Source organism: Pantherophis guttatus, chromosome 8 (genome assembly GCF_059756535.1).
Source record: "Pantherophis guttatus breed Tessera chromosome 8, ASM5975653v1, whole genome shotgun sequence".
Lineage (NCBI taxonomy): Eukaryota > Metazoa > Chordata > Lepidosauria > Squamata > Colubridae > Pantherophis > Pantherophis guttatus.
In genome coordinates this window covers 10,774,809-10,799,110 of record NC_142070.1, presented here as the reverse complement: position 1 = coordinate 10,799,110, position 24,302 = coordinate 10,774,809, and the positions used below count along the sequence as shown (strand labels likewise).

The window sequence follows — 24,302 nt, the reverse complement described above, 5'->3', positions numbered from 1 at the left end:
TAAGAAACTCTAAGGCAGGGGTGTCCGACTTTGGCAATTTTAAAGCCTGGTGGACTTCAACTCCCAGAATTCCCCAGCTTTTTCAAAAGCAACTGGACTTTCTTTTGTTTTTCCTTGAAGACCTCTTAATTCTCATCCAAGAAGCTTCTTCAGTTCTGATTCCAACTTCCTTCGCAACCGAAGAAGATTCTTGGATGAGAAGCGAAACACCTTCAAGGAAAAACAAAAAAAAGCCCAGTTGTCTTTTGAAAAAGGTGGGGAATTCTGGGAGTTGAAGTCCACCAGTCTTAAAAGTTGCCAAAGTTGGACACTCCTGCTTTAGAATTTCTTACTGGATTTCGAGTCCGGTTGCCTTTTTTTTTTTTTTATTTGGGACATAGCAAAGCTCCCCATAACATCCAATTCTCAAGCATCCAATATTGATTTGGATCGTCTCTGTATTTCAGAAAGAGAGATTTAATGTACATATACAGAATTCAAGTCCCTTTGTCCTTCTAAGAATCTGAATGCCATTTGAATAGCCTAGAGCAGGAGTCTCCAGCCTTGGCAACTTTAAGCCTGGCAGACTTCAACTCTCAGAATGCCCCAGCCAGCAAAACTTTAAGCCTGGCGGACTTCAACTCCCAGAATTCCACAGCCAGTTTTGCTAGCTGGGGAATTCTGGGAGCTGAAGTCCGCCAGGCTTAAAAGTTGCCAAGGTTGGAGACCCCCTGGCCTAGCGGGCAAGTAACATGGACCTTACTGCTAAATAAATACTGGTATGTGTAGATAAGCATTATCCCAAATTAGACCTACACAGTATTTTTGAGCTTTCCCCATTATTCCTCCCTTTGTCGTTTTAAACAGCTATTATCTTACATTTGGGTGAAAACCTTGAATGTACCTTGAAAATGTAAAGAAAAGAGAACTTTTCATCTCTTGAAAACCTTATCTATATAAAGATTTTTCATTTTGAAAAAGGTTCAGTCCTTCTTTCCCATTTCATTCTGCCCTTTGATGGAGTAATGGAGCGTGAAGTGCTTCCTTCTCACAAGCCCGTCCTTTCTGATGAGTCATAAAACTAGCCATCGTTTTCATTGGAGTCTCTCCAATCACTTGCTTCACAAGAACTGGATCGATTTTGAAATCCACTTTAGAGCCTTTGCTTTCAGCCTTTTCTCATCAGGTTTCCTCGGAGTGACTCAGCCCTCGCTGTGCAGATACGGTTACCTTGGCTATCGGTCCTGACATGGTTGACTGTGGAAATAGATTATCTTCATAGCTGAGGGTGGCGGTGGGGTGGGGAGAAATATCTTGAGGATGTTGATCGGCTGTTAAAATCGGATGAGTCTAGTCTAGTCACTCCAAACATTAGCTTAAATCAAGGCCCGTGGGCCGGATCTGGCCAGTGGTGGGATTCGAATAATTTAACAACTGGTTCTCTGCCCTAATGACTGGCTGGGTGGGTGTGGCCATGGGTGGGCGTGGCCAGGGGTGTGTGACAGGCAGCACTCGGCCTCCTGCACCCCCCTGGGAACAAAAATGGGCCGTGGCGGGAGATGTGCTTCTCCCCCTGTGCCCCGTTTTGGGCCTAGGAGGCCTCCCTGAAGCCTCCTGGGAGCAAAAATTGGCCGCACCCCTCCCCAAGTACCATTTTGGGCCTAGGAGGCCTCCCTGCACTTACCTGGGAGCCAAAATGGGGCACGTGGGGACTCCTGGAAGAGGTGGGGTGGGGAGGGGAAGGGCCAGCCAGCAATTTAACTACCGGTTCGCCCGAACCAGCCCAAACCGGCTGAATCCCACCACTGGATCTCGACCTTGGAGCCACCCTGGAAGCAGCGGACCGGCCTGCGGTGCCTCTGCCAGCGAAAACGTGTGGCCCTCCATTTTCGCTGGCAGAGGGTTGCAGGCCATTGCATCCGGAAATGGAGCTCGGGAGCCCGTTTTCACTGACAGATCCCTCGGGCTGCCACAGGCGCCCCTGACATGAGTGACGTCGAGCTGGCCACGCCCCCCACCCCTCCCCCCCAAGGTCAACCACAACCCTGATGTGGCCCTCAATGAAATCGAGTTTGACACCCCTGCCTTAAAGTTTACATCTGAAGCCTCTTTATGTAGGGAAACCGGATTGTTTTGTGGTACATGATCATCATGAAGGCAGTGAATTGTGAGCTTGTGATGCAGTCGAGGAATATGATGGCCTCCGGAGCATTTTAGTGCCAATGAAGAATGAGGGTGAAAGACAGGGTCATTAGCTGTCAACTGCTGTCTCATTTTCTGTTCTCTAGATTGCAATTCAATCTACCTGGAGGAACAAGGGGGCTAGGAGTAATATTGTGTAAAAGAAGAGAGAGCGGAGAGAGTGGAGTTAAGAAAGTAATCAGTTTGGAGTCCTTATGTTGCCGCAAGCCTTGGTGGCGCAGCGGACTAAAGTGCTGTTAAGTAGCACTTAGCTGCCAGCTGCCTGCAATTACTGCGAGTTCAAATCTCACCAGGCTCAAGGTTGACTCAGCCTTCCATCCTTCCGAGGTAGGTAAAGTGAGGACCCGGATTGTGGGGGCAATAAGCTGACTGTATAAAAAGAACACCGCTTGGGGGGCCCAAAAGCCCTACTAAGCCGGTATATACAAAAGTATGAAGGCTATTGCTTAATGCATTGTAAGCCGCCCTGAGTCTCCGGAGAAGGGCGGCATATATAAATCGAACCAATAAATAAATAAATAAATAAATAAATAAATAAATAAATAAATAAATAAATAAATAAATAAATAAGTCCAGCCTCCCTTGGATGGCGTTAACTTTTATCTAGCACCAATTTGCTAATAACTCTTAGTTGACTAGAAGATTCTTGTGTATAGACTTGAGCAGTAAATCTTCTGAACTGCAGCTTAACATATAAGCCTGTTTTTTTTCACACTGGACCTATTGGTTTCCATTATATAAAAATGGAATTAAGAAGCCGTGCTCAGCCATGAAAGGGAAACTATGGCTGTTGTTACACAATAAAAGTCACAAAACTCTCAGGCTTCTGCTTTCCAGCCTGGTGGCGCCTTAAAATTTTATTGATTTGCACAGTTGCATGATACTCAGTGGTGGGTTTTAATTTTTTTTACTACCGGTTCTGTGGGTGTGGCTTGGTGGGCGTGGCAGAGGAAGGATACTGCAAAATCTCCATTCCCACCCCACTCCAGGGAAAGGTTACTGCAAAATCCCCATTTCCTCCCAATCAGCTGGGACTCGGGAGGCAGAGAATAGATGCGGGTGGAGCCAGTTGGAGGTGGTATTTACTGGTTCTCCAAACCACTCAAAATTTCCGCTACCGGTTCTCCAGAACTGGTCAGAACCTGTTGAATACCACCTCTGATGATACTCTTCCTTCCTTCTCTGCTCTCAAGAGCGTTAACTTCGCTCATTTTAAGTCAATTTGGGTAGCATAATGAATGAACGAACGAATGAGGGAAGGGAGCAAAGAACGAAAGGGAGTGAGGGAATGAAGGAATGAAGGAAGAGGGAGGAAGAGAGGGAAGGGAGAGAGGGAGGGAACGAAGGAAGGAAGGGAAAGGAGGGAGGAAGGAACAAAGGAAATTAATGTGGGCATCTGTGCTACAAATAGGTATTCTGAATACAGGGGTGGGCAAACAGGAATGAATCAGCAATTGAAAGTCTTATAGGATTTCTGATGAGATCTTCTGTTTGGATTTAATTATTAGATACTAAGCAGATTGCCAAGAATGGAGAGGTGGACATTCACACCCTCATCCTGACTTAACACTAATTATATACAGGAAATCGTCACTTGGCTCTTGAGAATTTCTCTTAAAATTATCCTCTTTAAAAAAAAAAGAAAGCAAATTCTCTTTCATCAAATTGGATCTGAACTGTTTTTGTTTTTTAAAAAAAAAATTCTGAGAGGAGAAAAGATATCAGGAGATCTCTTTGATATAGTGGTAACACTGTTTTCCCCAGTTCCAAATCTAGAGTGAAAATGAGTGAGATCTGGGCAAAAAAAAAAAAAAAAAAGGTTTGTGGAAACTGTGGGTTTTTGAGGAGAATGGGTGTAGATATTTTGACACACCCGGTCCTTAACTGGCAACAATACTTGGCAATGGGGCATACACAGGGGTGAAATGCTCTGAAGTCTGCTACCGGTTTGCTTCACATGTGCATTTGCACGCATGTGCGCTAAATGCGTGTTTTACGCGCATCACAGGCCCTACTGCGCAGTGCTGAAAAAGGATTAAGAAGCCTTTTCTGAGTTTTCACAGGTAAGTGGGGGAGGGAAACAGCTGTGCCGCATGATTTAGATTCGCTAGAAAGCAGGATTCCCTGCTTTCTAGTGAATATAAATCGCACAGCATAGCTGATTGTCACACAGCTGATCGTTGGAAATACCGGTTCGCCGGAATCAGTAGCATTTTTTTACTACCGGTACGGACAAACCGGCCCGAACCTGGGCCTACATTATCCTGTTACCCCTATCATTGTTCCTATCAACCATCTCCTCCCACTTATGACTGTATGGCTGCAACTTTGTTGCTTGTATCCTTATGATTTATATTGATTGTTTCCTAGTATGATTTGATTGCTTACTTGTTCCCTATGACTATCATTAAGTGTTGTACCTTATGATTCTTGACGAATGTATCTTTTCTTTTATGTACACCGAGAGCGTATGCACCAAGACAAATTCCTTGTGTGTCCAATCACACTTGGCCAATAAAGAATTCTATTCTATTCCATTCCATTCCATTCTAATATTCTATTCCATTCTAATATTCTTTTCTATTCTATTCTTCCATTCTATTCTGTTCTGTTCTGTTCTGATGAATGACAAATGAAGAAAACAATCAAATCCTTTAAGAAGAGCTGTAATGTTTTGAAGATCTTAGTTACTTTATCTTCAAAAAGAACTGAACTATATCTCCATCAGTTCTGGAAAACTGCAGCCATGTACTTACCTTTAGGTACCCAAGTAGCTGATGATTACAAAAAAAAAAATCAAGCAATCTGACTTTCCCCATGAAATTGGAAATGCTTTTTGGTTAGTCCTTACAACTTAGTGAAACTAAACCAATTGTTTATGAGCCGTGGTGGCGCAGAGGTTAGAGTGCAGTACTGCAGGCTACTTCTGCTGCCTGCCTGCAATTTGGCAGTTCAAATTTTACCAGGCTCAAGGTTGCCTCAGCCTTCCATCCTTCCAAAGTTGGTAAAATGAGGACCCAGTTGGTTGGGGGCAAGAGGCTGACTCTGTAAAACCGCTTAGAGAGGGCTGTAAAGCCCATTCCCAGTAGTTATATACCAACCAACCAACTAACCAGAGATAATGACTTAAAGGAAACCCTCATTTACAAATCCAGGAAAAAGGATAGAGTAATAAGGATGAATCGAGTGTGAACTGGGCTTGATAAATCACACCAATTTACTGGTGATTCCAGTAAATTTGCCAAATAAATCTTTACGGTGTGTTTTCACTGGGCGTGGAAAAACCAATCCATTTCACTTTCACTCAGGTTCTGCTTTTCCTCCCACTTTAAAATAATTCTATCCTGCTAATGCGGCACTTTCAGATTATTATTTTTTTAAAGGGTATATAAAAAGTCATGCATGACTTTGTACTCTTGTTTCAATACATGCAAATATATAATTGGCAAATATACATATGCAGATATGTACGCAAGATATTCATGTTATCATATTTCTATTTATCTATGTGGCTTCTGATGTCTGCATTGCAATAGTGTTGTTTTTTTTTCTTTTTAAATTTTGATTTCCACTCTGGCTGTCATTCAGGAGTTCAAGGAGAGGTAGATAGTAAGTACTCTCTCTGCCTATTTTCCCCGCCACATCAGGGACATGAAGTGAGGTCAAGATTGGGAGGGACTGGTTCCAGTCCTATAGTTAGAATAGATAAGAACTTGTAGTAGAGAATTAGAATGCAAAATTACAAATGTTTCAAAATATCGTTTCAATTCTGCGTATAGGTAGTTCTCCACTTATAAGCATTTGTTTAGTGAACATTCGAAGTTACAACTGCACTGAAAAAAGTGACATATGACCATTTTCACACTTATGACCATTGCAGCATCCCCATGGTCACATGATCAAAATTTGGACGCTTGGCAATTGGCATGTATTTATGATGGCTGCAGTGTCCTGGGTTCATGTGATCACTTTCTGCGACCTTCTGACTACCAAAGTCAATGGAAAATTCACTTAACAACCATGCTACTAACTTAAAACAACTGCAATGATTCACTAAATTGGGGCAAGAAAAGTCATAAAATGGTGCAAAACTCACTTAATGATTGTCTTGCTTAACAATAGAAATTTCAACTCATGTGGTCATAAGTCAAGGACTACTAGTATTTGCCCAGGAAGTTTGAATTAGGTAGCTTAGAATTAATACAGAAACACAAAAAAATATACTTCCACACATCCCTCTTTTTAACAGCTGCGGACTGCAGTGATTTTGTCACAAATATTTTTCATGGTTACTAGAAAATAAGCAAGGATCCTAAACTTCATGCTATGCTGTTTTTCAAAAACATAACCTTGTTCACAATAATATGCAGTGAGGAAAAAAAGCATTGTTAACTAAAGGAGAGAAACAAACAAATCAGACAAGCTTATATATTAGTAGTGAAAATATCCTTGTTTGTGATCTGGGATATACACATTTACTTTTGAAGGCAGATATATAGATATATAAAATTTCAAAATTAATATAAAAACTGCTGTGTGTTTTAAGAGTACTAAAATGCAGAAATTAATTAACATATGCATTAGAAATAAATTAAATGCATCGATAAAAGCTTCTTTCCATATACAAATATTCTTTGGCTTTTTAAAAACTATACTGATGCCAACTGTACAAGCATTTATTCCTAAACAAAAAAATGTACAAAAGTCTTATTTCATTATTTATATACATTTTACATAGACGAGGAGGCGGTAAGAGTAATCACAAATGAATTGGCTGTTCGTTAAAACAGTGTTCAACCTTTTGAACCTGCAACTCGCCTCTCTAGAAATTAAAAGCTGAAAAACCCCATTTGCACTCCTACAGTTTTGCCTGAATGCAAGAAAATTGCCCCAGGGTTTTTGGCAGAGCGTGGAAGGCACTTTCCATCTCCTGTTAAGATGCAGAAGATGCAAGGGTAGATTTGAACCCAAATCCTAACCTTTCCAAATGATCTAGGGCAGAGGCCTCCAAACCTGGCAACTTTGTGGACTTCAACCCCTCGAGTTCCTCAGCCAGAAATGAAGTCAACAAGTCTTAAAAGTTGCCAAGTCTGAAGGCCCAAGATCTACGTTCTACATAGTTATGCATGTACCGTCATTGAGATGTGCGTGCATGTGTAAATGGCAAGATGGCTGTTAGGACAAGTTTGAAGCCCTTTTAAATGTGTTTTACATGCATGATGCGTGTAAAGAAGAGGACAAGTGTTGGGAAATTGCCCGTTAGCCTGGAAGGAAGGGTCAAGTGAGGGCTTAGCTTGGAATCTTTGCACAGCCACAAGCGTGCAAGTTTGACCTCCCCCAAAATCTTTGAAGCTTTATCTGGTCATTCCTGGGAATGCAAGCAGTCTTGGGAGATTCTTGTAATATGTGTGGCAAACCATAAAGCGACTGGTTTGGCTTTTCACGACAAGTGATGGCTGCTTGCTTCTAATAGCTACGCTTCTATTGTGGCTGCCATCTTGACTGTCCTCCTTTCCGCAATACATATGGATTCTGTATATTGGCACAACTGCCTCTAACTAACAGGGGTGACTGCATTTTAACACTGAAATAGATTCTGAGAGCAAAGCTGAGTTCATACATCTTGCTAAACCATGGCTTAACCATAGTTCATTAAATACATCACAATTCACCTAGCTTATATAGCTTCACAAACTCCAGTGGCCGAGTTCAGACAACATGTGAAAATCAACCCAATAAATCAAGGAATGGCATTTCAACTTTGATGATCCGGGTCCTAATTAAGAACGTATCAGTTCCCTTCCCAGATGGGTCATGCATTAAACATATTTGTTATATTTTCTTTAATCCTTGACTTCAGTCTGTAGAGATCATCACCCGGATAGGCTGCAATTTTATACCCATTACCCTGGAAGTTATTCCTACTGGGCCTTGAGTGGACAATTGTTTTATTTATATATATATCACATTTACAAACCATCAGTCTCCCTCACAGAGTGACTATTATATCAGGTTCTCTATGGCAGGGTAATAAAAAGTCAAAATGGCAGCTTCAATCCTATGGCCATGGCTGCCATCTTGATTCCCTGCCCATAATATCCTGAAAATGTGTAAGCGTGCTACACAATTCCCATTGTGAAATGGTTATTACAATTATAGGCTACCATAATTGACTGGCAAACTTAAATTTGAAACTCTACCCCACCTTTATCACTTCTTTCTGGTGTAAAGTACCAAGATCAAGAGATCAAGATTTTATAACAAACAGAGGTGTAAGGTAACCCAATCTTTTTACTAAATAAGCACCAGAAACGTATTTCTGCTTTCAGATAAAAAGTTCCTGTTATTTTAAGAATGAAAGCCTTTGCTTTTTTGTGAGGGGTAGAGCAAAACACGACTGGCGTGTTATGCCAGGAAAACCAACGAATTAAGATTTATTTTTTTTAAAAAAAAGACTATTTGAATCTTTGAAATATGGGAAGTAGGATCTTACTCGCATATGGTATATTTCGAGTCTTCTTATAACCTAAAGTAGAAAGCTTAGCTTTAAAAGCACAATACGTATATTAAAATCTCCTTCACCATTACATTCTGGAAGAATGGATTGGGGAAAACCAGCAGCTTGGGTGAACAGTCTTCAAACATAGCATAAAACAACATATTGTGTTTTCCTGCTAATCTTCAGTTCCCGAGGGAACTCTTTCCAGTTTTCATTTTCTTATCTTCCCCACCACCACTGAGACCTCCCCGTGTTATTTGCCCCTGTGGTGAGCTTTCTGAACTTCCTTCCCTATCCTCACAGTAGGAAAATTACCGTTGGGGAAACTTATTCCATGTTCCTTCTCAGCTCTTGCTTACTCATCCGTTCGTAAAACTGGACAACAATATGCTTTGGTAAATGGAAAGAGGAGAGGTTTATGAAGCAACAAAAGTCGCTGTGGAAAGTAGGAAGGTTATCTGCAGGCACAGGATTCCACTGTCATATTTGGATACACTTTGAGGACCACGTTTTTGTTTTCGTCGAAGAATAAAATGCTGAGACATGTCATCTTGTCTGGAACACAGCAAGGCTCCGGGATGCCAGAGACTACCCCTACGGCCCTCACGATGCTCTGAATGGTCGCGTGGTTGGAGGGCTTCAGGGCCTGTAGAAAAAAAGGATAAATAAGAAAACTCAATACATGACTGTGACTTGGTTGCTTACGATTTATATTGATATTGATTGATTCCTAGTATGATTTGATTGCTTATTTGTACCCTATGACTATCATTAAGTATTGTATTTTATGATTCTTGACGAATATATTTTATTTTTTCTTATGTACACTGAGAGTATATGCACCAAGACAAATTCCTTGTGTGCCCAATCACACTTGGCCAATAAATAATTTATTCTATTCTATTCTATTCTATTCTATTCTATTCTATTCTATTCTATTCTATTCTATTCTATTCTATTCTATTCTATTCTATTCTATTCTATTCTATTCTATTTTCCCCAAAGAATTTTCTCTCCTGAGATTTCATTAACGAATTGAGAAGCCAGAATTTGCAGATTATGGAAGAAACAATGAAAACAGGATACTTCCAGATTTTATTTTATTTATTTTATTTTATTTTATTTCGAATTTATATACCGCACCTTCTCCCAAGGGACTCAGGGCGGTGTACAGCCAGATAAAAACATACAATACAAACATTAAAAACAATTAAAAGAATATATATTAATTTGGCCCCAGTTTAAAATGACAAACCAATTAAAAATTTAAAAATATGTTAAGCCAGCCCGGCTTGATGAAAAAAGAAAGTTTTAAGGGCATGGCGGAAGGCACCGAGGTCTTGGATTCTCCTTATCTCAGTGGGCAGCTGATTCCATAGGGTAGGTGCCCCCACAGAGAAGGCCCTCCCCCTGGGGGTCACCAGCCTACATTGTTTGGCTGATGGCACCCCGAGGAGGCCCTCTCTGCAGGAGCACATAGGTCAATGGGAGGTTGTCAGTAGCAGCAGGCGGTCTTGAAGATAACTAGGTCCTATGCCATGGAGCACTTTAAAGGTGGTAACCAACCCCTTGAAGCGCACCCGGAAGACCAGATTTACGGAACAGAACAAAATAACAGAGTTGGAAGGGACCTTGGAGGTCTTCTAGTCCAATCCCCTGCTCAGGCAGGAAACCCTACATCACTTCAGACAAATGGTTATCCAATCTCTTCTTAAAAACTTGCATTGTTGGAGGATTCACAACTTCAGGAGCCTGAGTGGCGTAGGAGGCTAATGCCTCCTACTAAGGCAGCATTTAACATCCAGCTGCCTGCCATTACTGCGAGTTCAATTCTCACCAGGCTCAAGGTTGACTCAGCCTTCCATCCTTTCTAAAGTAGGTAAAATGAGGACCCGGTTTGTGGGGGCAATAAGCTGACTTTGTATAAAATATACAAAAGTATGAAGGCTATTGCTTAACGCATTGTAAGCCGCCCTGAGTCTCCGGAGAAGGGTGGCATATAAAAATAAATAAATAAATAAATAAATAAATAAATAAATAAATAAATAAATAAATAAATAAATAAATAAATAAATAAAGTCAATTTCACTGATTAATTGTTCTAACTACTTAATTAACCTGTCTTTCTCCCAACAGCATCATGTTAATTCTTCAAGAATTTCTCAGAAAATCTTCTTCTTTTAAAAAGACATTTTGAAAGCAAATTGTCTTTTATTATATTGAAAGAAGCCTACTATGGCGGAAAAATGATTAGGAAATTCTCTGCCCGGAGCTGTTTTTGCTGTTATTCAAAAAGTCACAATAACGTGACATGCCATTCGGCCTCCTAAAAAACAAACTTGGTATAGATTTTTAAAACAGCAATTTTTTTGGTTGCCTCTGCTTTCCGTGAATCACATCTCACTGAGCAAGATTTTGTATAAATTGTCAGTATAAATGCAGATGACTAATACAGTCGGAACAGATGGGATGAAAAAAAATGGATTACTATTATTTGCAAGCTTGAACTAATGTGCTTATTAACAAAATAGTTTATTTAATACAAACATGTTGCTGAAAGGATAGGTTGTTATAATAAAACAAATAACAGAACGGAATCTAATAAAATGAAATGTAGCAAATTACTGAATTAAGGAAGAATTTGAAATTCCTGAAGAATTTTCAAACATTTGAAATCTTGTCAGGCTCAAAGAATCAGGATTAGAGATAGACCTTGATTTACAACAGTTTAGTGACTGTTCGAAGTTACAACCACCCTGAAAAAATGAACTTAAGACCAAGTTCAAACTTACAATTGTTACAGCATCCTCGTGATCATGTGATCAAAATTCAGACGCTTGACAACTGACTCATATTTATAAATGCTGTAGTGTCCCGGGAAAAACCACCATAAATGTAATTTGGGGGAAAAGTGCAAAAAAAAGGAGAAACATCAGCAGAAAAATGGCTTTGGGAAATGTGGCAATCAGCTGCATGAGTGAACTTTCATGACAGTACTGGTTATGTTTTGGTTTGTCTGATTTAATTTAGTCATTATGCAATATTCTCAATGACTGAGTTGTTAAAAATAATTGTTAGCTGCCTCGAAGGCTTTCTGAAAGGTCATAAAATGGTGGAGGAAAAATAAAAGAAATGTCAGTAAATATTCAGACCGACATCCTGTTGTCACAAGGCCATGGAAGCTGGGGAAAATGCTTTCCAAGGCAACTGTCCATCTAGCCCTGAGCAAACACTGATCCTAAAGTAAAGGTGGATATTCAAAATGGAAATCTTGTCTTCCCCACCATTTAAACTCAGCGGTCTCCTACTACCGTCTGGTACAGGAGTGTCTAACTGGATTTCTTGGAGGGCCGGATCAGCATTTTTTTAAAAAAAAGTTGATTTATATGCCGCCCTTCTCCGGAGACTCGGGGTCTGAGTCAACCTTGAGCCTGGTGAGATTCGAACTTACTAATTGCAGACAGCTGGAGTTAAGTTACAATGCGTTAGTCTGCTGAGCTATCCAGTTGTTCTCTGCTGGCCGGTCATGGGGGGAAGAGATGGGACAGACGCCACAGTTGGAGTGTTAAAAGAGAAGATTTTTTTTGTATTGCACCCAGTGGTAAACAAAAACAAAACAAAAAAAATAAAATAAAACAACCCCAGGAGTGGGCTGCTGAGGGTTCGGGAGAACCTCTAGCTAAGATTCTGTGCTGTTTGGAGAACCCCCAAATCCCACTCCTGGCTGGCCCCGACCACCCCGCCCTTCCCAGGAGTCCCCACACAGCCTGTTTTGGATGCAGGTAAGTGCAGGGTGCATGTGGAAGCTTGTGGAGAGTGAAAAATGGGCCCACTGGAAGCTCGGGAAGGCCAAAAATGGGCCCGGAGTCTGGGGAGGTTGTTTTTGCCCTCCTGGAGGCTTGAGGAAAGTCTCCGGCGCCCAGGGAGGGCAAAAACGACCCCCCCTCACCATGGTGCAGGAGGGTGACTAGGCCACGCCCACCATGGCCACGCCCACCCAGCAACTGGGCAGAGAACCCCCTGCTAAATTTTTTGAAGTCCAACCCTGCAAACCCCCTTTTTTTTCTTTAAAATACTATTAACAAAGGGAGTCGGAAGTCAACACCTTTTCAAGGACTAGCGGTAGACATAAACACTCAAGTCTACTTTGATTCCTAGATGCTCAAGAAGGATTGTTCTATAAGCTTACTTTTTTTTCAGAACAAAGGTCATTGCTTATTTTAATTTCAGGGCTTTCTTCCTGCAGCTGGAAACACAAGGCATTTAACTTAGAAGATTTTTTCACGATCTGAAACTCCCTTCTTGCAAAAACTTCATTTGTGAATTATTACCAAGGGTTTTAAACTCAAGGCCCGTGGGGGTGCTCAGATCCGGCCCGTGGAGCGGGCCTGGAAATAGCAAAGGACCGGCCTGCAGTGCCTCTGCTAGTAAAAACTGGCTGGCAGGATGCTGCAGGAGGCGGTCCAGACCCCCGTGCCCTGTTTTGGCCAGAAGGGTGCCACAGGAGCCCGTTCAGGCTGAAAACTCTACAGTGCCACTCAACTTCGTGCTGCTCTTTGTGCCACTCGGCTTCCAAACACTGCCTCTCGCATCCGCTGCGATTCGGAAGCCGTTCTTCAGAACGTGCAGGAGTGCAAACACAGCCTGTCAACAACTCATTAAGATACCTGCCTGCATTGCAGAGGCTCTCTTTCAAACGGTATCTGAAGCATTGCATGGATGTTTTATGCATGGAGCTTAATATTCATTAACATTCACTCGCTACACTGAAATGTTAGCAAGCCTGCAGTGAAATTGAATATATATTTTGGTGACTGTACATCAGGGATGTCAAACTTGATTTCATTGAGGGCCGCATCAAGGTTGCGTTTGATCTTGGGGGGCTGGGGTGGGCGTGGCCAGCTCAACACCACTCGTGTCGGGGGCGCCTGTGGCGACCCGAGCGCTCTGCCAGCGGAAACGGGCTCCCGAGCTCCGTTTTCAGCTGGGACGGCCTCCTGCAATCCTCTGCCAACAAAAACAAAGCTCTGTTTTGGCTGGCAGAGGCATCGCGGGCCTGTCCTTTGCTGTTTCCAAGGCAGCCCCGCGGGCTAGATCTAAGCACCCCGCGGGCCAGATACGGCCCTCGGACCTTGAGTTTGACACCCCTGCTATACATTCTCGGTGTACCCTTGCATGGAAGTGCCTGGTTGAATATGTGGAGCTGGAGAAGGAAAGGAACATATAAAGCACTGACATAATCCAAACGTTAACCACCATGGCAAATACCAATACAACGAAACTGCCTAAACAACCTCCAAATCGATGGTGGGATTCAAAAATTTTTACTACCAGTTCTGTGGACTTGGTGGCTTGGTGGATGTGGCCTGGTGGGCGTGGCAGGAGAAAGATACGGTAAAATCTCCATTCCCACCCCACTCCAGGGAAAGATTACAGCAAAATCCCCATTTCCTCCCAATCAGCTGGGACTCGGGAGGCAGAGAATAGATGGGGGCGGGGCCAGTCAGAGGTGGTATTTACTTGTTCTCCAAACTACTCAAAATTTCCGCTAACGGTTCTCCAGAACTGGTCAGAACCTGCTGAATACCACCTCTGCTCCAAATGTTCCCACCAAACCGTGATTTTTTTGAATGTGACAAAGGAGAAAAATGACGAATTAGGGTGGGCCATCAGGGCAGTTCATTACTTTAATGCAATTTGAATGGCATCTAGTGTATTCTTCTTCAGATGACATCATCTTTTGATTGCCTTTACTTAGGAACACTCCCCAAAGGTTACACGTGCTCCAAAATTAGTTGTGCATTCCTGGTCTACAACTGTCTACGCAAAGTAGTTGCTTGATTATATATTTTAAATGGTTGGCACGATGCTCATATTATGCTGATGTCTTAAATGCCCTTTCAGACAGATCAGTTCCTATAGGAATGTATGTACGTAGTTTGAATACATCTGAGAATCTCATCAGTGTTAAATGAATGCTAGTGTGATTTGAATACATTTTAATTTGATTTTAAAATATTTTTGAAAAGCACTTGTAAACTCTGCTTAATTTTTGGCCTTATATGAAAATAATGACCCAGACGTGCAGTGCCCAAAAAGAGCCGTGGTGGCGCAGTGGTTAAAATGCAGTACTGCATGCTACTTCTGCTGACTGCTGGCTGCCTTGCAATTTGGCAGTTCGAATCTCATCAGGCTCAAGGTTGACTCAGCCTTCCATCCTTCCGAGGTGGGTAAAATGAGGAGCCAGATTGTTGGGGGGCAAGAGGCTGACTCTGTAAAACTGCTTAGAGAGGGCCTATAAATCACTATGAAGCGGTATATAGGTCTAAGTGCTATTGCTATTTTAGGAGTATTCAATGGCGGCTCAAGTGGCTAAGACACTGAGCTTGTCGATCAGAAAGGTTGACAGTTCGGCGATTTGAATCCCTAGTACAGGTCTCCCATGTGAGCAGGGGGTTGGACTAGATGATCTCCAAGGTCCCTTCCAACTCTGTTACTGTCACTGCTTCTGACTACCGTGTTTCCCTGAAAATAAGACCCTGTCTTATATTTTTTTGAACCCTGAAATAAGCGCTTGGCCTTATTGCCATGCGCTCAAAAGCCCGATTGGGCTTATTATCAGGGGATGTCTTATTTTGGGGGAAACAGGGTATATCCATTAATACCATCTCAATATCAACCTGGTGTTGGTTGCTGGGTGCATCTGAGATCATCTTAATACAGGTAGTCCTCGACTTACGACCACAATTGAGACCAAAATTTCCACTGCTAAGCAAAACAGTTGTTAAATGCTCCATTTTATGACCTTTCTTGCCACGTTTGTTTAGTGAATCCCTGCAGTTGTTAATTTAATAACATGGTTGTTAAGTGAATCTGGCTTCCCCATTGACTTTGCTTGTCAGAAGGTCGCAAAAAGGGATCGCATGACTCCCGGAATGCTGCAACCAACGTAAACATATATGAACCAGTTGCCAAGCATCCAAATTTTGATTGCAAAGGTCATAAGTGTGAAAAATGGCCACGAGTCACTTTTTCCCAGTGCGGTCATTAAACAAATGGTTGTAAGTTGAAAACTACCATCTGTGTTTTCTTTAAATTCTTGTCCCATGCTAACCTTGCACGTTATCCGATGGGATTGATTTTATGACTTATGAAATATTTCCTTTGTTTGCTTTCTAATTGGGAGAATTATTAATGAGTTTCAAGAAAATTCTCTGGACTTTTCATCAGCTGTTCTGACCTAGGCTTCCCCAAAAAGCACGAAGCAGAATCCTGGTCCCTACAAAACCCCTTTTATTAAACAAACAGTGAATTCCTCTCATTCACCTTCAGGGAGAATTTACAGTCACAGACCTTATCTGGCTTGGAGAGCTGCCAGGCCGATATCTTCAAAACTTGGCAAGGATTCTCTGAGAGTCACAAACCAATTAGGCGAACTAATTGTCTCCTGCAAACTCCACTCCCCTTTCGCTCCTCTTTTATTCCTTCATCGTCCACCTGTGGCCTTACTCCTAAATCGACCCTTGTTCTTTAGCTGTTCCCTTCATCTGGCAACTCTGCGCATGCGCACACTGGGAACAGGCTCCAGCTGTTCCTCTGCCTCACTGATGTCTGACTCCGAAGGCAGCTGATAACTGGCATACGGCCCTGGCCCCCTCATTGCCTCCGACGCAGAGCCCTCATCAGAGCCTTCCCCAGACTCCAGGACTGGCCCATGTTGCTCCGCAACCTCCTCACTGTCCAAATCTGCTGGCGGCTGGCGGGCCACAACATCAGCAGAGCCTGGTTGACATTGGAGGAAATGGAAGGACAGCAAGCCCTTGAGATATAAGAGAATCTGCATGGCGTCTATTCAAAGGATTTGACTGAACTGTTGTGCATAATCTAAACCGCTGAAAGTTGGTGTTGCAATTTAGCCCTCTGGATTCTCATGGCCGGTGGCATCCTAAATCAATAAGAGCATTTATTTTTCAGAACAGCGTATTTTAGGAAGAAGCTGCAACTTTCCCAAAGAGTTAGACATTATTATATTTTTAGAAACTGGCACCCAGGGGATGGGATTAGGAGTGATTAACTAAATAGGCATTTTAAGAGTTCAGGCATCATTATTATGTAGCAAGAAATTGACAGTGTCTCGGGATTTACTGTAAAATTTGATGCATTTCACCCCCCCGTGATTTTGTTTTTATAAGCCTGCATCCACCAGTTTTGGCTTTGTACTTCGTTATGACAGCAGCGGACCTTAAAAACAGATCTCTGTTTATCCTATCTATCTAATAAATGGCCCATTTCTTGCATGCTGCACTGTAGTTTAATAACAAGCAAGCTGGATTTTTTTATTGATGTTTTTTTAACAAAGCCACATTTGGAGTGCTAGAAGAGAGGATTTTCTTTGTATTGCACCCGGTGGCAAAGAAAAAAAAAGCATAATTCTTTTTTTTTCCCCTAAAAAAGAAGAAGAAGAAGAAAGATAAAGAAAAAATAGAGATACAGTACCTTTGGAATAGGGAACTGGCATTCACCTGAGCAATAGTAAGCATCAAAAGCTTTAGGAGAAATGATCCATTCGCTCCAGCCTATATCCGCGAAATCTACTTTGAGATAGCGCCTTGAGCAAGACCTCGGTTCATTCCACTGCTTCCGCCTCGCCTTTTTCAGGGTCTGCTCATCAAACTGAAGCGTCTGGCTCTTCTGGTGGCTGTGTTTTCTGGGCTTCTTCTTGCCCTTTGACCTTTCCGCCAGCCGCGGCTGCAGGGTTTTGTAGTGCTTCCTCTCCTCCCATCTTTCGTCCTCGCTGTACTGATATTCGGCTCCCGGGAGCTCGTTGTTCTGCAAAGGCAGTAAAAAGCTGGTGGAACGTTTGGGCCGCTGTCCACTGAGGTCGTTGATTGACCGGCTATCCAATTTGGGGAAAGTCCCAGGCGGTGGATTCCAATGACCTTGCAAGCTAGAAACCACACTCTCCGGTTCTGAAATGGCGGAGTCGTTGGCGTAGACCAGGATGTACGGCTCATAGCTGAGATGCAGGCTCTTCCACGGAGGCTGGCCAAGGGAGGCCATCTGGACCCCGATCATAAGATGGTTGTGCTCCTTTGCTCGCCTCAAGTCCTGAGTAATGTTTTTGCATTGCCACAAATGGTCAACCTGCAAAGCAGTAGAGATGTTGACCAAGTAACGTCCCAGGGTTCGTGATTGGTTTGCTGGTGATAAGGAACTCAACAGCAAAAGCTTGATCTGCAGGTCTGATTTTCTGAGGCCCAGAGGAGAACAGCTGTTGGGTTGAGGGCAGTTGGTGCTGCCGTTTTGGAGATCTCCGACGTAGTAATGCAGCAGCGCCGACAAGATATTTTCAGACTTTGTGAGGGAGGTGAGATTAAAAACATACACCTCTTTGTTGCCAAGGATCCCTAGAAAAACACACACAAAAAAAATTGACATCAGGGGAGTCCCCAAAAGCCCTTCCCTGCCTTTCCTATTTCTCTCGTGCGTTTATTAAATCGGCTGACGCGGGGATGGAATTCAAATTTTTTTACTACTGGTTCTGTGGGCGTGGCTTGGTGGGCGTGGCTTGGTGGGCGTGGCAGGGGAAGGATACTGCAAAATCCCCATTCCCTCCCCACTCCTGGGGGAAGGATATTGCAAAATCTCCATTCCCTCCCCACTCCTGGGGGAAGGATATTGCAAAATCTCTATTCCCACCGCACTTTGGGGCCAGCCAGAGGTGGTATTTGCCGGTTCTCCGAATTACTCAAAATTTCTGCTACCGGTTCTCCAGAACCTGTCAGAACCTGCTGGATAGCACCCCCGGGCTCACAGAATTTTGAGCCTGCTCCTCTCATAAATCACTTGCTATGCACAAACTGAGAAAGTGGTAAACCAAACTAGTTTTTGAAACAAAAAGAATTTTCAAAAATGATTTGCGCTACGATGTAGGAACTCTAGGTGACTGCTGTGAGAAGAAGAGAACAAGATATAGACATGATTGCTTCTTTCTTAGAATTGGGGGCTTACCGGGGGGGGAGGTTCATTTTTTAAAAAAACAAATAATATTTGTAAAGTTGCGTCTATTTAGCAATTTCACGAAGGGTCCTTGATGCTCTCTGAGCTTGCTTGTTTTCTTGCAGATGTTTTCATTACCCAAACTAAGTAACATCACCAGTGCTGCACTGATGCATATCATCAAGGAGCTGATGATGTTACTAGTTTGGGCAATGAAACGTCTGCCAGAAAACAAGCAAGCTCAGAGAGCACCAAGGACCCCTCATGTCAACCCTGAGCTACAAATATTCTCCTTGAGATTATCATAAGAGCGTGATATGGCTCAGGATTTGACATAGAACCTATGGCATGCGTGCTGCAGGTGGCACATGGAGCCATATCCGTAGGCACGCAAGCGTTGTCCTAGCTCAGCTCCAGTGTGCATGCGTGCGCTTGCCAGCTGATTTTCAGGACTTCCGGGCCCATTGGAAGTCTGGAAATGACCCGTTTCCGGCCTCCGGAGTGCCTCTGGGGCGGGGGAAGGCCGTTTTCACCCTCCCCAGGCTCAAAAAAAGCCTCTGGAGCCTGGGGAGGGCGAAAAACGGGCCTACCAGGCCCACCGGTAACCTTTTTGCCATCGCGTGCCAAAAGCAGGGGAGGGGGGGCGCAGGGCATTGAATTATGGGTGTGGGCATGCATGCGTGAGACCCCCCCGCGAGACCCCCACTTTTAACATGCGATGGCAAAAAGTTTAGCCACTACTGACATAGAAGTTCTAGCTGGTGTTAAGGGAGTAACTGACCCCAAATGAAACAGTCTTATTCTCGAGCAGGAGTGGGCAATTAATTTCCCCAAGGAGCCACATGAGAAACTTAAGGACTGTTGTTGGGGGCTGCTGTTGTCCCGTACCTGCAACTGTGCCCCACCTCTGCTGCCACCAATGTCCTGCTCCCCGCTGCCAACACTACCAAGGGCCAGACTAGGAAGGCCCCTGGCCGGATGTGATCCGCAGGCCGTAAAATGCCTAGTTCTGTTCTTAGAAGCACTATACTAGCTGTTCCCAGGTTCAAAGTATTTTTTTAATGATACATAAAGTCTTATATATAATTCAGGACCTGGTATCAAGCGAAGACTTACTCCTTTTGGCACACACCCATCAACTAATATTTCATGGAGAAGGAAATGGATGAGGTTCGCTGCGGAATGAGCTCTGCTGGCTATAAATTCAAACTGTGTTCCTCCTGGCTTGTTCATTTGATCAAAAAGGGAATGTAACGTGTTAGTTGAGGGAGGAAGTGATGCCACCTTGAGGAATGGGGTGATGCCCCCAGCCTTGAAGAGAATGTCGGCTCACCCCCTCCTCAATAACCCGTTACTCAACTCAGCCACTGTCAGGCGGGAAAGATTAGCGTAAGGTATAAGTTTCAGTTCAGAAGATTTATCGCTCAAGCCTATACACAATAATATAGTGAACTAAAGTTCAATATTAAATTGGCACCAGACAAAGGTCAATGGACTTCAAGAGGGGTTGGATTTGGACCATTTAATTTAATTTAATTTAATTTAATTTAATTAATTCAGTTTATATACTGCCCCTCTCTGAAGACTCAGGGCGGCTCACAATACAATATTTGTTGTTGTCAGTTGTGAAGTTGTTTCCGACCCATCGCGACCCCATGGACAACATTCCTCCAGGCCTTCCTATCCTCTAACATCCCTCTGGAGTCCATTTAAGCTCACTTGGACCATTTATGGGAACTTAATGATTCTAGGCTGATGACTTGCTTAATGCCATCCCCCTAACTCTTACAAATTCCAAATCTTCTCTTTTTAAGAAATGTTGCTACAATTGTTAAGTCCTAGATAATCTAGATTCCTTACAGTTCAGCTTCAAGCTTTGGCATGTAATGAAAATCTCATTGGCTGTTCTTATTTAGAATTTGAATAGGGACCTGGATAAGACTAGTACACTTATGGTCTTGTCACATTTTTTCAGCAACATTCAATACTAGTACCATTTAATACCATTAAATGATGATAACCATAATTACTATCATTATTAAGCTATCCTTTGGGCCCACCAATGAAAGTTTCAGCTCTTTCCCCAAAACTCTGCTCCTATTTCCACCCTTTGTTTTATTCATCCAATTGTCTAAATTTAGATGAGTTTTTTTGTCTGGGAACTAATTGGAATATAAAAATGGAATACAGGGATTAAATTTAGTAGGAAATGCAAATGTAAGAAACGGATAGCAAGCTTGGGATTGTGAATGAGAAACTTTTTATTTATGAAAACACTTAATATTACCAACAAGTTTTCATCTGTGACTCTCCTTGTGAAAATAAGCAGCTCCTGGCTTTAGAAATAGGGAAAGTGAGGACACCTACAGACAGACAATGAAATGACAAGGATGGACACAAATCTTTAATTCTCTACCTCAACTCTATTCTCTGCTAGCTCAGCTTGCACATTCAGAATACTAGATTCAGGGGTGAAATGCTACTGTTAGCTCCAGTTCGGGCGAATCGGTAGTAAAAAAAAAGCTACCGGTTGGTCCGAACTGGTATTTCCAATGATCAGCTGTGCCACGTGATTTATATTTGCTAGAAAGCAGGAATGCTTTCTAGCGAAAGCTCGCTGTTCTACTTACCTTCAAAAGGCTCCTTTTTCCACGTGAAGCATGTGTTTGGTGCGCACCAAATCTGTGCTCAAGCAGGAGATCCTATACCCGTGATGGCGAACCTATGGCACGCATGCCCAAAGTGGCACACACAGCCATGTCGCCCGGCATGTGCGGCCTTGCCTGTTTGAATTCTGAGTTTCTGGCGCGCATGTGCATGCGATGATCAACTGTCATTCGTGCATGCGGCAGTGCCAAAAACCAGTGTGCGCATTCGCGCCGGCCAGCTGATTGTCGGGTGCACATGTGCGCCAGAACCCGGAAGTTCAGCTTTTCCAGAGCGTGATCCCTTTGCGTGCGCGGCAGTGCTGAAAACCGGCCTGTGCATGCGCACCAGCCAGCTGATCATCAGGGGCACATGAAGAACCCAGAAGTTTGTTTTTTCCCAGAGCGTGGCCTTGATGAGCGTGTGTGCGGCATTTCCGCGTGACTTTTTTGGCACTCGGTGCTGAAAAGGTTCCCCATCACTGTCCTATACCATTCCAAATAAATGACTATCCAATCTCTTCTTTAAAAAACAACAACAACTCCAGTGATGGAGCACCCACAACTTCTGGAGATAAGCCATTCCACAGATTAATTGTTCTCACTGACAAGAAATTTCTCTTTAATTCTAAATTTGATCTTCCTTCAAATAAGCTTCCATCCATTTTGTCCTGGTGCTTTGTAAAATAGATTGAAACCGCCTCCCCCCCTTCTCTGTGACAGCCCCTCAAATATTGGAAGGCTGTTATGTCACTCCTAGTCAGTGGTGGGATTCAAATAATTTAACAACCGGTTCTCTGCCCTAATGATTTCTTCCAACAATCAGTTCACCAAACTGTTCAGAAAGTTAATAACCGGTTCTCCCAAAGTTGTGCGAATTGGCTGAATCCCACCACTGCTCCTAATCCTTCTCTTTGTTAGACAGAAGAGTTCCCACAACCATTCATCATGTTTTAGCCTCCAGCCCCTAATCGTCTTTGTTGTTCTTCCCTGCACCTTTTCTAGAGTCTCAATATTTTTTTTTTGTATCATAGTGACCAAAACTGGATATATTTACCAAAACAGTATAAAGTGGCACTAACACTTCCTCTAATATTTCAGTGCAGCGAGCATCATACAAACACTCTCTTTTCTACTTACAAGTCTTGACCTCTTGATTTCCTGGAAACCATCCAACGCTATCTTGAATTTAAGCCCAGGGATATTTACATTGCCAATTCTGTTTACCACAAATTGCAAACAAAAACAGACCATGACATACAAATGAGATGAAGGCTGCAGCTGTTTTGAAGCTGCAAGAGTGTTTAAAATGTACTGATCTTTAACAATAGATGTCACTGTTTTCCTGGGTTTTAAGCTAGCAATGTTTTGGAAATTCTGTCAACCTGGTGGATTAGATGTACTGACAATTGCTCTCATAAACACAGAAACTTTCCCCTTTATTTATACTGCAGGAGTTAAATCTATGGTAGCCAAAAATCAGGAGTCTGATAGCGCTTCTTTTGATTAACAAATTTTATTAGAAGGCATCAGCTATTGTACGCCTTGCGCACGGTCACTCATGCCCTTGTCACCTCCCGGCTGGACTATTGTAATGCTCTCTACATGGGGCTCCCCTTGAAGAGCACTCGGAGGCTCCAACTGGTCCAGAATGCGGCCGCGCGGGTGGTTATGGGCGCAACTCGTTGTGCCCATGTGACACCCCTCCTGCGCGAGCTGCACTGGCTCCCAGTGGTCTTCCGGGTGCGATTCAAGGTGCTGGTTACCACCTTTAAAGCGCTGCATGGCATAGGACCCGGGTACCTTCGAGACCGACTTCTGCCACCAATAGCCTCCCACCGGCCAGTCCGCTCCCACAGAGAGGGTCTCCTCAGGGTGCCATCGGCCAAGTTATGTCGGCTGGCGACACCCAGAGGGAGGGCCTTCTCTGTGGGAGCCCCAGCCCTGTGGAATGAACTGCCCCCGGAAATACGTAAGATCCCCGATCTCCGGGTATTTCGCTGTGCACTGAAGACCCTGTTGTTCCGCCAGGCCGGGCTATCGACATGATAATTTTAAATTGGGGTATTTTAAATTTCTGGGGTTTTAAATGGAGCCAAATTTATTTAATAATTTTAAATTTTAAATTGATGTTTGTCTTGTGTTTTTAAATAGGCTGTACACCGCCCTGAGTCCTTCGGAAGAAGGGTGGTATAGAAATAAAATTATTATTATTATTATTATTATTATTATTATTATTATTATTATTATTATTATTATTATTATTATTATTATTATTATTATTATTATTGTGAGCTGCAGTGAGGCTTTTTAATAAAATTTGTCAGTTAGCAAAGGTGTTAACAAAGCTCACTTTAATTTCATTCTTTATAAGCAGCAGCGTTAAAATTGTATAACTTACTACAAGCACATCACTTCTTTAAATCCATCACTTTCCCTGCCTTTTTTTCAGGTACAATAGTAAACATTTCTTTTTTACATGGCTGTTTTTCCTCAGTTGAGATGGAGATGTGCCAAGGTGATGACCGGAATAATGGATGGATATGGGCAGACTTTCATAGAATTGCTAACATTCTTTGCCCACTACATATCTGAATAATCTCTCACATGTCAGGCACATGGCACATATGTGTACACTCATGGAACATAACATTAGTAAAACCAATAATGAAAAAGAAAGATTTTTCAAGTTGAACCCTAAACTAGGAAATTATTTTTTTTTTTAGCATTCTGACTACCACAGAAAAGCCATTCTTCCTAAACCATTTTGTCAAACCAAATTGTTAGAAGATTGATGGTGGTATTGCAATATCTTTTAAAATGACTCCGTTTGTAGAGCAAGAGAGAATTAAGAAATGTTATAATGAGTGAACATTACAAATAAAATCAAACTGCTCACTCGCTTGGTGTAATTATACCTCATGTAAAAAAAGCCCCTTTAGACAGGACTCCACAACAATATTCCCTTTTCCCTTATA

At 42.7% G+C, this 24,302-nt stretch overlaps 1 protein-coding gene across 1 annotated transcript in view; it reads right to left on the bottom strand.

Moving 5' to 3' along the window:
- Positions 1 to 6,610: 6,610 nt before the first annotated feature.
- Positions 6,611 to 24,302, bottom strand: part of BMP3 (bone morphogenetic protein 3) — a 36,314-nt gene continuing 18,622 nt past the window's right edge. Inside the window, exons 2-3 of the mRNA XM_034431199.2 lie at positions 17,177 to 18,087; positions 6,611 to 9,326 (exon numbers count right to left, since the gene is read on the bottom strand). Of these exons, the coding sequence (XP_034287090.2) occupies positions 9,135 to 9,326; positions 17,177 to 18,087 (1,103 nt within the window). The 3' untranslated portion in view covers positions 6,611 to 9,134. The remainder of the gene's footprint in view (positions 9,327 to 17,176; positions 18,088 to 24,302) is intronic.